The sequence below is a fragment of the Stegastes partitus genome, unplaced genomic scaffold (genome assembly GCF_000690725.1).
Source record: "Stegastes partitus isolate 25-593 unplaced genomic scaffold, Stegastes_partitus-1.0.2 Scaffold2345, whole genome shotgun sequence".
Lineage (NCBI taxonomy): Eukaryota > Metazoa > Chordata > Actinopteri > Pomacentridae > Stegastes > Stegastes partitus.
This window is the reverse complement of record NW_007580076.1, coordinates 29320-42583: the sequence shown is the minus strand read 5'-3', so window position 1 is coordinate 42583 and position 13264 is coordinate 29320. Positions and strand designations below refer to the sequence as shown.

The window sequence follows — 13264 nt, the reverse complement described above, 5'->3', positions numbered from 1 at the left end:
TTTGTGAGAAATATGCATGTATTGTAATTATCCCATCACAGAAAATAAAGAGTTGTCCCAGTACATGGAAAGTCAAGACTCTTGTGTATCACATGTATGCAAACTTTTGTTCATGACTTGTTTTGGAGGCAATATGAGTAAAAACAAGTAGCAAACATTAGCAATAATGTTACAACACATGTTTGTTTGTACACCTTAAACTATAGTTAGCATAATCATTTGCAGAGGTGGGAAGCAGCGAAGTACAAATACTTCGTTACTGTACTTAAGTAGATTTTGCAGGTATCTGTACTTTACTTGAGTATTAATTTTTCTGACGACTTTTTACTTTTACTCTCTACATTTGAACACAGATATCTGGACTTTCTACTCCTTGCATTCTCAAAACTGGCTCGTTATTTTTTTTAACCACTGCGGATGACGACTTGACGTAAAAGACGTAACAACAAACGTCGTCATCTTTCCCAGCAGTGTGCAATTTGTCACTGAAGCTCAACACAGCCCTGCCTGCCTCAGCTGCCTGCCAGAGGCTTTCTAGCACTGCAGGACTGATTTTCAGACCCAAAAGTGAACATCTTCATTCAAAGAACTTTGAGAACCAGCTTCTACTGAGGCTCAATAAAAGATTTTGGTAGTCTTGAAGGGATGAGTGTTTCCATGATGATTATAATGTTTAATGTTCATAATGTTGCTGAAATGGAAAACTGTCCGGTGATGTTTTTCTCTGTAGCAGCACTGTGCAGGTTCTGAAAAGATGAAAACAATCCTATTTTGTGTGCTTAAAACTTTCTTCGTTTTGCAGAGTTGTCAAAAGAGGCATCGTGTATCATCAAAGCTAAAAATTCATTTTTGCTTTTTCTGATCTCTTAACCTGTACTTTTTTACTTTTACTTGAGTAAAGGAGCTGAATCAGTACTACTTTTACCAGAGTCTATTTTTACACAAGTATCACTGCTTCTACTTAAGTACAGAATGTGAGTACTTTTGCCGTCTCTGATCATTTGTTTACTAAATACAGTCATGTTCTTGGCAAAAAAATAAATAAATTCTGCCCACAAAAATGATTTAATTCAGTTTTTCAAAATAATCAAAATTCTGGGATGTTGGATTATCTCATAAACAGGCATCAGTCCATAAACCAGCACCAGAGCACAGCACAGTGAAGTGCTGCTCAGATTTTAACTGACAAAGAACGGTCAGTGCCTTTAGTGTTAGTAAAATAGCATAAGTCTACTGTAAAGTTAGTTTACATATTCATTCAGTAAGTTAGCGGCAAATATTATACACACATACATACATATAACACACAATTATCTTTACTACACCATTGTATTGTATGGTTGGCAGTTATTCTAACTAAATGGTCCTCATCTTTTTCATCTTTTACCTCCAGAGCTACAGTAGATGTGTAATACAGCGTATAGTTATGTTTAGAAAAGTCTTTCGAGACTCGCAGATGTATTTTTCTCGACATTCATTTTTGCAGCATGTTTGTCTTGTTCTTAAATTAAGGTTCTCTGCTGTTTTTTTGTTTTTTTTTGCTAACTGATCCTGGTCTGCTACGTTGCCTGATCACTGCACACTGTCTTGCGTAGCTGCACTATATGCTGTTTGCACATTAAGGTGTTTCCTGCGCCTCATCTTGTTTGTTTGCAGGTCACACCATGGTCTGAAAAACACGCAATTTTGTTCTAGTGCTTACTTCGTATATGGCTGAGAAAGCAATAAAGAGGAAGCTGAGAAACCTTAGTAGTCTAAGTGAATATGAACACAAAAATAGAGTTACGATGCACGGAGAAAACATACAGATATAGTTTGACCTGAGGTGCATATTGTGGAAAACTTTGTTGCAGATTCCAAGTAAAGATCAATGTGTTTGTCTTGGTGCACCAACAAAATCAACATTTGGTGACAAATTGAGGCTAAAAAGACCTTTTAAAAAAGGTTTTTGTGACCCAAATGTTGGACTTGTCAACAATTACTTTCATGTCAAACTGTCTTCCAACACACTGACCTGATCCGAGAGTTTCATCCTCCCAGTACCACCCATCAAACTGAGCTTGTTTGCGAAAAAGATTAAACTCTCCATCTGAATGGTGTGATACAAAACATTACATAAAACACTCTGAAGCTTGTAAGTGGCTGTTGAACGGGGGTAAGCCTTGATTGGTGGTTCTTTGGCCTCAGAGGTGGGGTTTTTAAAACGTCACGCCTGATCACATATACATATATAGCAGCGACACAGATAGTCGACACTTGGGGACTGTCCAGGTCAGACCGCTGTAAAACCATGGCTAAGTTCTCGGGCGCCACGTCTTTCGTGGTGTTAGCTCTGCTGGGCTGCCTTGTGGGTACGGAGGTAGAAGGTCAGGGCTTATTTAGGCAACACTCTGGCCTTACTCCGCGGAGCTATCAGAACGCTCAAACTACTCAGAACCATCAAAATAATCAGAACTACCAAAATAATCAGAACCCTCAACCTACTCAGAAGCCTCAAGCTTACCTCCCACCACCACCAAACTACAGTCCGCCAAAGCTCCCACCCCAAATTCAGCACGGTGTTAAAGCCGATCAAAGTTACCAGAGGCAGCAGACTTCTCAGCAATCTGTACCACCGCAGAAGCCTTACGTTTACGAGCCGAAGGAACCGAAGCATCCTGCCCCTCAGGACTGTGCCGTGGATAGAAGCGCCAGAGTCCAATGTGGAGCTCCTGACATCTCTGCTACTGCATGTGAAGCCATAAACTGCTGCTTTGACGGCCAACAGTGCTACTTTGGAAAGGCAGGTGAGTTTTTTAAAGGGTGCTGCTCTCTTTACAGACATCAGCTGATTAAAACTGCAGTAAAGCAAATAAATAGCCACAAGCACGGTTACACTCCAGTAAAATGGTGTTGATTACAATCGTTTAACTATCTAACTATCTAAACATTCAGCTCACCACTGCCTGCTTTTGTTCCATCAGTGACTGTCCAGTGCACCAAGGACGCCCACTTCATTGTTGTAGTAGCCAAAGAAGCCACTTTACCCAACCTTGACCTCGAGGCAGTCTCACTGTTGGGAGAAGGTCAAGGCTGCTCGCATGTTGACTCGAATTCACAATTTGCCATCTACCATTTTCCTGTTACTGCCTGTGGCTCCCTTGTCATGGTAAGATCTTGATTTTCTCTACTTTTCAATCCATCCATCCATTTTCTATACACCGCTTAATCCTCATTAGGGTCGCGGGGGGGCTGGAGCCTATCCCAGCCGACTTAGGGCGAAGGCAGGGGACACCCTGGACAGGTCGCCAGTCTATCACAGGGCTACACTTAGAGACAGACAACCAAGCACACTCACAGTCACACCTATGGACAATTTAGAATCACCAATTAACCTCAGCATGTTTTTGGACTGTGTGGGAGGAAGCCGGAGAACCCGGAGAGAACCCACGCTGCACGGGGAGAACATGCAAACTCCACGCAGAAAGATTCCAGTGCCCCCACCGGGACGCGAACCGGCAACCTTCTTGCTGCGAGGCAACAGTGCTACCAACTGCGCCACCTTGCAGCCCCTACTTTTCAATCAACATGATAAAAATGTAAGAATTGCTGCCCCATTCGTCATTTTCTTACATTTTGTAGGAGGAGCCTGGTGCTATCATCTATGAGAACAGGATGACTTCGGCTTATGAAGTGGGAGTTGGGCCTCGTGGAGCCATTACCAGAGACAGCTCCTATGAGTAGGTGATCACTTTGAGACCGTTTTAGTATAAAATAAATGTTCTGACTAAACAACATAATGCCTGCTCTCTTTTCCAGATTGCTCTTCCGGTGTAGATACACCGCCACCTCTGTCGAAACTCTGATTGTAGACGTTCTACCACTTACGAATCCTCCCCTACCGGTTGCTGCTGTGGGACCCATCAGGGTAGAGATGAGGTTGGCCAATGGGCAATGCACCACAAAGGGTTGTAATGAAGGTAAAGTGTGTGTCAGCCTGGCAGAGTCACTCTGTTTGTAGATCTGTTCATACTGTTAACTGTGTCATAACTGGTGTATCTGCTCTCACAGTGACTGCGGCCTACAGCTCTTTCTATACGGAGGCAGACTATCCTGTGAGCAAAGTACTGAGGGACCCCGTGTATGTGGACGTTCAGCTCCTTGGAAAGACAGATCAATTGCTTGTCCTGACTCTTGATCGCTGCTGGGTAACTGCAAACCCCTACCCTCACAGCCTGCCCCAGTGGAACATTCTGACAGACGGGTAACTAAATACCAGTTTACACTGTTCTGTTGCTGGTGACATGTTGGATCTTTGTGAACAATGAACATAACTGTCAGGTCTGCTCAGCGGTGAAACTAATAACAATTTGAAGTTCGACCGATACAACATTTTTAACGACAATATTGATAACAACATTTGAGAAAATAGGATAAAGATGTGAGAAACAATACAACAACAAAAAATCCTTGATTCTGATTTTATTTTTGGTACAAAGACTCGTGTCCAGTGTATTTACCTGTGTAGGACATTTTAGAGTTGAACTATTAACTTCCCAGTTCTCAGTAAAGGATAAACGATGCAACAGTGACCATGTTCACAACTGACCTCAGACATGTCACATCTGTATTGCAGTTGCTTGTTACTTATTAGCCAACATGTTTGCTGAAGCAAAACTGGAATGCTAATATCAGCCAAAGCTATCTGCCATGTTCATGTATGGCTAGATTCTATATTCTATCTAACTGCCATTGCCTGAACTTAAACTGCTCTCCATCCAGATGTCCATGCAGGGACGATCGCTACTTGTCCTCACTGGTTCCAGTGGATCAGTCCTCTGGTCTGGAGTTCCCAAGTCACCACAGACGTTTCATTTTCAAAATGTTTACCTTCGTGAACCCCAGTTCAAATGAACCCATGAATGAACGGGTAATAATTATATATTAATGGATACAGAAATACTGCAGCACAACATGGTTGCATTTCTCTTCCAACACTGTTCTCCTTGTTCAGGTGTACATTCACTGCAGTACAGCTGTGTGCTACAATGCTCCGGGTGCCAGATGTGAACCAATGTGCCTCAGGAGAAGTAAGAGATGAATTTATGTTCTGTAAAAATCTGAAGCAAATATGTCCTTAAACCTGACTGTGTTTTTGTATGTTTGTCTGCAGAGAGAGATGTGGAAGCTGTGAGCCAGGAGAAGAGCGAATCGAAGGTTGTGGTTTCTTCTGGGCCATTGGCCATGGCCTCTCCAGAGCAGTAAACAGCGTCGAGCTCAGTTTTAGAGAAACATTTGGAACATGGTTCATTTGTTACTGGTATGAAATGAAAACTGCATATGTTGTAATGTATCACAAAAAGGGCTTAACGTGTGCTGCAGGACGAATCACATGCATGTCATCAGAGTGTTGTATTCAGATTTATATTAAAAAAATGAATTGGCTCAGACGTGATGTTAATATTTTTGTGCAGACTATCCCCTTTGTTGTTTGTCGATGACATTCTAAAATACAGGAACCACTGATATTACGATATTTAATTTGTGGTTTTAAATTGATTCCCCTAAAACAAAACACAATAAAATTTCCTATAAATGTTCACCGCAAACACGAAGTAGTTTCTATTCTATTTTACCAACGCACTACTGGATTTAGTAGAATTTTAAGAAGTTACGAGGTATGTGGTACGCCAGCTATGACTAGAAAAACCTGAAACCTGAAAGATAAAGTTGCTTTAAACAATAAAAAAAAAAATATTCTAAACTTCTGCAGAACTTTCTCGATGTTTGCAAATAAGCGTGTAAAAGTGTCCGAGTGATTCAAGGCAGTTAGCAGCTGTTTAAAACTTAAAACCGAAGAAACACGAAACAAGAAAAACCTCCAGTTATTTTATTTAAACAAGTTCTGAATATAATATTGCCCCTGTGTCAATAATGTTCAAAACATCCTGACATGAGACACTGGTAAAAATAAAAGCTTTGCAACCTTACTGCTGCACGATACAAAGCAGAGTAACAAAAGTTGTGTTTTTTTTTTTTTGTTTTACAGGTTTTTATCTTTAAAATGTACTTGACACTTGAAACTCAGAAGGTAATGTCAAGAAATCCAGCCATCAGGTTCCTAGTGTGAACAGTAAACATCGTGACTCGTAACAGATGAGCTTAGTGAAACACTACGATTGAAAACTCTTGTGTGGTCGGTGAAATTAGCGTATGTTTGAAGCTTCTGAGTGTGTCCTAGGTTCTGTATTTTCCAACAGACATGTCATAACACTTACACAAAGTAAAGGAGAAACTATTAAACTGGGCAGAAGGTTATTGCAAATAATATACTCTCATACTGTGGCACAATATTTATTGTAATAAATCGTATTCTGTATCAAAAGCAGGAGCTGCCTTCCACTGAGCTCAGATTGTAACCACCAGAGGGTGATATGAATACAGAAGAAAACGGAAACTGTCACAGGAACTCAACAGTGAAATATCAACTGCTGGAAAATAGTTACGATATTAAACTGGACTTTTAATATCTTAAAATCCCACTGTGAGCATTCCCAGATCAATTTAACAGTGAAATATTTAAAATCTCCAAGAAACACCTCATTGTCAGTTATAGATCATCACTGATTGTCTTGCAGGTGACGTTTAACTTCTGCTACTGTGCTGTTTGCTCCTAATGTTAAAGTTAACTAATGCGAACGACGACAACTTAGAGTGAAAACAACATTGTGGCTTATTGACAAAGTTAGATGAATTGAGAAATTTCAGGCACAGGTGGAAAAAAGTCTGGTGTGTTTTCCTTGAACAACAGAGAAGGAGAGTCTTTGTTACGCTGCTGTTGTATAAATCTTTGCCACGTAATTGTATGAACGTGGGTTTAACAACAAAACACATTTAAAAAAATGAAACAAAAGAAGAAAAAAAAAAAAACAAAGAGCACAGAACCAACACCAAAACGTGCACACTGATGAACTTTGAGTCCTCGCTTGCTCTTTTCCTGCTTACGTATGCTAAAACAAGCAAACGCAGTGCGAGTCATACAACTCAGCTGTGTGTGTTCCCTCCTCTCCGTCCCCCATCAGTCAGACTTGTCCTTCTTTTTGCTTCCCCCTATGGGAACTTTGCTGACCACTGCAGAGCCCACGGCAGTCACTCCTCCAGCCACGGCGCACACTCCCCCTTTAACCAGCTGGACTCCCGCTCCAGGCACAGAGGCCACAGAGATGACCGCAGTCTTGGTGAGGTCCAGGCTCTTCCCTCCTATCCAGGTCACACCGCCCACCGTCGCTCCCACCACTCCCTTGGTGGCGCCGTACAAGCCCCCCGCCAGCCTGCCGAACATGCCCGGCTGTGCCTCTGGGTGGTCCTTGTTGTTATCTGAAACAACAAAAGCAACATTTAAACATTCAATATCCATCCATCCATTATCTATACTCCGCTTAATCCTCACTAGGATCATGGGGGGCTGGAGTCTATCCCAGCTGACTCAGGGTGAAGGCAGGGGACACCTGGACAGGTCACCAGTCTATCACAGGGCTACACTTAGAGACAGACAACCAAGCACACTCACATTCACACCTACGGACAATTTAGAATCACCAATTAACGTCAACATGTGGACTGTGTGGGAGGAAGCCGGAGAACCCGGAGAGAACCCACGCTGCACGGGGAGAACATGTAAACTCCACACAGAAAGATCCTGGGTGTCCTCACTAAGACGCAAACCGGCGACCTTCTTGCTGCGAGACAACGGTGCTAACCACCAAGACATCTTGCAGCCCTATCTGCCAATTCATCTTCTGTAAACCATATAGTTGACTAAACAACTTATCTTTCCAGCTCTTCACCAAACATGCTGCTACTTTATAGTAGGTCTTAACAATTAATCGATTTTAAATTATAACAGCAATTTGAAACAATGCAACTAGCAAAGGAGATGTGTCTTTAGGATATATGTTATGTAACGTGTTCTGACAAACGGTTAAACTGTCAGTGGTTGTGTGACAGTCATGTCTTTGACTGTATCCCACGTGGTTTTGTTCCATCGCATGTTTTAAATCTGTTGCGCAGTGAACTGAAGCTTGACTTCACTTATATTGGATTATACTGCAAATAAAATCAAAAACACAGTCTGTCAGAAAATGTGCAATTCGATATTTTCTCCAAATCATGAAGCTCTACTTCAGAGGCCTTGTCATGTTATTTAATGGTAGAGATGGTGTGTGTTACAAAACAATACTTCCACAATATGTCACGATGTCAGCATGTTGTCCATCAGACAGGATGGCAGGATGTGTACCTTCCTATAAGTCACACTCCATGTAACAGTAGGTTTATCGCTCATATCCCTCCCAGCAGGATAAAAAAGAAAAAAAAAGGTGAAGGTCAATCTCTCTGGGTTTTGCCAAACCATTTTGGCAGAGCTTTGCTTTCTAATGAGGCAGGATGTGGTTTCACAGAGTTCTCCGTGTGACCCTATCTTCCTTTATTCTCCCCTGGAACTGGGTTCTCTGATTTACATCCATAAGACGACAAGATAAGGACTCCACTGTACACCAGTGTCACATCAAATCAAATCAAATCAAGTTTATGTCATCTTGCCTTTACATACACAGTAGTACAGGCAAGATGAGAGAGCGTTTCTTCAAGATCATTTAATTAGTAAGTTTTGCGGAATGCACGTCTGGGACAGGCAAGACGCTAAACATCAATGTCAAGCTGGGCTCCTTGCACAGAATAAACGAGCAAAAACGTTAATATTTCAGTGCGTTTGGGTCTTTGGTTTACACGTAAACAAAGATATAAGTCACCGAAAACCATCACATCTAAAAACTCCAGTCAAAGTGGATATTTGGTAAAACTCTCCAACTTTACGTTTGCATGTAGACGGAGGAGACAGAGTTTGACGTCATAATATGCGACAAAAGCTTCGTCAGCGTCATATGTGTGCGACCATGTTTACAGTTTGGTTACTGTGACAGAGATTTTACTTGTTTTGTGCTCTAACACAAAAACAAAGATTTTTTTAAAACAATCTGGTGCGAACAATGCTATTTTTGAATACGTAGATCCATTTTTGTAAATACCCGGCTATGTGTGAACGAGACCCAAGACTGGACTACAGGAGTTTGGAACCAACTTAACCCCCGTTTCATTTTTTCGCCCAGACTTGGACAGCCCTCACTTTTGTTTTTTTCTCACTGCAAAGAAGTATTTGTGTTGCAGCAAGTTACTGCACCCCAGTCGTCATGTTTGCATCCATGAGATCATGTGAAGAGGCACGTTGCTCCCTGACTACTCCCTCTGGCACAGTAATCTTAATAATATCCTGTAGCATGTGAAGCACCATTATTTTCAAATCACGTGCATGCATATCTGAAATGAGAGGAGAACTTCTGAGAAGTTGTGTGTGGTGCTACCGGATTAAAACTCCTGTGGTGACTGAACCCAGCCTAAAAGGGGATAAGAGACAAACCTTCACATAAACAGTTAACATATAATATAAAGAATAAGCAGTAAACGGAAATATAAGTAGTGACACATTGAATCATGTCACAAATGTTTCAGTGTGACAATATCGCAATGCTTTTTTTGTTTTTTCTCTTCACATTAGTTTAACTCAAGAAACTTTTCCACAGACAAGCAGCCAGGGGACCGGGGCTTACATCCATCTTACACTATGAAAACTGGACTTTTGTCCCGTCAAATGTGTGTCAAATGCCTCCAAAAAGAGCACATTTATGTTCCTCAAAATTCCAAGTTAGAGTCCAAAACTACTGCTTTTATACCGACGTTCATGTCAATTAGCAACGGGGACAACAAGTTTCTGGTCAATCTATATTCTCCGTGCATAGGTTATCGGTCAGAGGTCTACTGCTCAGGTAAAACTATGAATGTAAATCATCCCTGAAGCCTTGTCAAATACATTTCAGAACAGGCTGGAGGATGATCCGACTTTCATCAAAAGGACTTTGCTTTCACTCTGCTAATTGTCGTTGTAGAGCTGTGAAGTATCAAGGTCATCTATCCATCTGCTGTGTTTTTGGTATAAACACACACAGTCCTTACCACCCCGTGTCCTGTGTGTGTGTTCTGTGTCTTAATCCTTAAAATACAGAGAAATAAACCGCACACAGACTGTATTTGTTTATCCACACCATTAGCAAACAGTTCTAATTGTATATTCACACTATTAGCTAATAACTCCAACCGCTAGCTATATTTTTAGATCGCAGTTTCAATCTTTCATTAACACTTATTTATCTACTTTATTCAGTTATGTTTTCTTTTGATATACTTTGTTCATTTCTCTGCCTAAACCTGGTTCAAACAGTTCTTTAATTAAACAGATTTATGTTTTTCTTCCCCAAAAACAGTTGATAGCTGGAAGGAATAGTTGAGGATCACTGTGTGCAGATACAAAAACGAGACATTTTTCAGAACCACACGCCGTGACTTGTGTGTCACTTACCCAATCACCTGAATATTTTATCGTTTCACGCTGCACATTTACACATAAAAGAGCCAAAATGTGCCAAAATTGTAATCTTACAAAGCGCAGACCTGTCACGGTTAAAATGTCTTCGGTAAAGACATTACACAACTCTGCTATTTGGCAACACTAACCTATCAAACCTGCATTTTTAAACAAATTACAGTACAGTTACAGTGGCTGATTACAGCTAATCACTGTGTGACATCCATAATCCTTGTTTCTATCCAAATTGTCCCACATCATGTTTCTTTAATTAAACACTACAACATGATCTGAACACTTGGAGGCTATTTGGGTGAACAAACAGAAATGTGTCACTAGCAGAGGACATCTGCAGCTAGACTTACCTGTAGCGACTGGCTCATCGTTGAGGTATGCAGGCACGTCCTCAGGCACCTGCTCAGCCTGACTCATCTCTCTGGGAAAATAAACAACACAATTACCAAGATGACACACAGGTAAACGCAGATATGCAGTGTCAGGACCTACATTAGAAGAGATTCCAACAACAATCCAAAACTTTGATCGTTCTGGCATCCTTAAAGTATTTCTGTTATGCTGCGAAATGTGCTGAGGACCTGTGTCTGTGCTTGCTGTGGCACATTTCTTCGGTGTTTAGTAACGTTGACAGGGCAAGAGGAGACACAAATTCTGGGATTTGTAGTTTTTAGCGAATAAAAGTGACATGTTTAGATGCTGTACAGTGATAAGTACGGTGCCACCCTGTAACCACAATGTGATGGGCTGCATGTATACGAATGATAAGCTTCCTTCCAAACAGACAAATAGCTTTATATGAGATAGCTTACAAAGGCAGAACATCAGGGTGAGGAATGGGATTGCTTTAGGCACACAACGTGTAAAGAAAACACAGGAGCTTGCTTTGGGTGTGCTGCTAGAACAAGGCAGACCTGTTCAGTTTGCCACAGAGCTGAACAACAGGTCAGAAAGCAAACGGCAAGGAGGTGAATTCTACATTTAAAACAGCTGATGCTGGAAAAGCCTGACAGCATGAACAGCCTGTCAAGACTTTGGGGAACAAAAGCATGAAAGCAGTTTAAACTGAAACTCTGAAATTGTTGTTTTTTTCTGGGAGGGGAGTTTAAAGTTAAGGCTCGTTTGCATAACTGTACACACTGAGGATATAATGGAGTCATGGAGAAGTTATGAAATGAGCCAAGACGACAGCATTATTTAGTCATTTACTGAGCTAAAGATGGCGAAAAGTTACTTAAGCTAGCGCGTAAACAACAACAACAAACACTGCGTTAGCTTCAAATAGCATATTTATAATGGTAGTTGGCTAACGTAGCTAAAACTTATGCTAGGTAGCTTACCTCCACCATTGTTTCGACAAGGCTACATTTAAATTTGACGCACACAACAGACAGCCGCGGATGCTCGGTTAAAAGTTGTTGAATTCCCGACAAATTCACGGTAAATATGTGACTTTTTTAAAGCCAGCAATAGTGGGTTTTAGCGAAGGTCCCGCTCGGCTTCGGTCTGAACGCTTCGCGGAGCCCGAACGTTATTTTTGTAGAACCTTCCAGCTCGAGCGTCGCGTCGCTCCACTTTTAACGGCTTTTCCCCGCTAATGGTCGTCGAGGGTCGGCGTTTCCTCCGAACCGTCCGTCCTGCCGAAGCTAAAGCCGAAGCTGTTTTTTTTGTTTGTTTGTTTTTTTAAGGGTAGCACGGCTCAGTTTTTCCCCCGAAAGTGACGCTCGTGGTTGTGCAGAAGTTTTCATGGCTGACACCAAACTGGACCCCGAAGCAGCTAATTTAGCACTTACCTTGTTTTAACGTTAGCTAGCAAACTGATCCAATGTAGCGGAGGCTGTGTGCGGGGCTTAGGAACTAACTGGCCGCGGTATCTGGTTTTTTTTTGTGTGTTGTTTTTCAGATTTCACAGCCCGTAACAGTGGAGCTGCTGATGGTGAGGCTGCTGGCTTGTGTTTGTGTCTGTCTGACGGACTGTTTTTTAGGGGGGAGGACCTCAGTCTCCACCCATAAAGGCTCACAGAGGTACACACTGTCCGCAGCCTGGAGCTCCAGCTGCTCAAAACACACGCACACAGAGGGGCTGTTTTTGATTAAAACAACAACAAAACCCACCACTCAATTCGTTTTTTATTCGCCTGAAATTAAATTATTATATATATATATCCTGTAGCTAGCTCGTTTGTTAGATACTCTAACCAAACAATGGTTTCAGGATCACGTCTGAAAAGGCTTTGTGACATGAGAGTGCAGACGGTATTCTAATATTTACATTTATGTGGTGATAAGCAGCGCTGATGTCTTTTTGTTGTTTGGATTCACAATCATATCGAAAGCTGCAGTGATGCATGTGGACACTAATAAAGACAAGATGAGGGTTTAGCTGAGGATGCAGAGAGAGAAGACCCAGGCCTTAACTTGTGTCTTTGGCGGGAGAGGACACGGATCCAAACAGCCAGAGTCCACCTCCTCCCCGCGACGTGGAAGTGACGGCCAGGCCTCACATCCTCACTCCAAGATCGTCTCCTTTCAACAGAGGCATCACAGCACTCTTAAAAAAAAAGAAAAACAACTTTCAAGTTCAGGAGAATGAATTCATGGATTTTTTTTAAAAGCATCAAATACTTAATTTCTTGCATCCTGGTGAAATATTATAAACCAAATTGTTCCTTTTCTGCATCAGTTTAAGATGGAAATGTCTTTAGTCATGTAAAGGAGCAAACATGATGTCATGCAAACTGCTTTATGACACAAAAACAATGAAAAAATGTGAAAAATAACCCTCAATCTCCA

General features: G+C 41.6%; 2 protein-coding genes across 3 annotated transcripts; one reads left to right on the top strand and one right to left on the bottom strand.

Annotated features, from left to right (window-relative positions):
• Positions 1-2290: 2290 nt before the first annotated feature.
• On the top strand, positions 2291-5440 carry LOC103374747 (zona pellucida sperm-binding protein 4-like). Its single transcript, XM_008304887.1, has 8 exons — positions 2291-2786; positions 2964-3148; positions 3622-3719; positions 3799-3959; positions 4051-4243; positions 4762-4909; positions 4994-5069; positions 5153-5440. The coding sequence occupies exons 1-8, from the start codon at positions 2291-2293 to the stop codon at positions 5242-5244; spliced, it is 1449 nt and encodes a 482-aa protein (XP_008303109.1). The 3' UTR covers positions 5245-5440.
• A 413-nt stretch (positions 5441-5853) lies between these two features.
• tmem263 (transmembrane protein 263) lies at positions 5854-12507 on the bottom strand. Of its 2 annotated transcripts, none has more exons than XM_008304882.1 (3): positions 12265-12507; positions 10822-10892; positions 5854-7356 (listed from the first exon to the last, which is right to left on the bottom strand). In XM_008304882.1, exons 2-3 carry the CDS (start codon positions 10886-10888, stop codon positions 7058-7060), a joined length of 366 nt encoding a protein of 121 aa, XP_008303104.1. In that variant the 5' UTR covers positions 10889-10892; positions 12265-12507; the 3' UTR covers positions 5854-7057. The 2 variants fall into 2 exon arrangements, with proteins under 2 accessions (XP_008303104.1, XP_008303105.1); XM_008304883.1 differs by lacking the exon at positions 12265-12507 and adding an exon at positions 11812-12255.
• Positions 12508-13264: the final 757 nt, after the last annotated feature.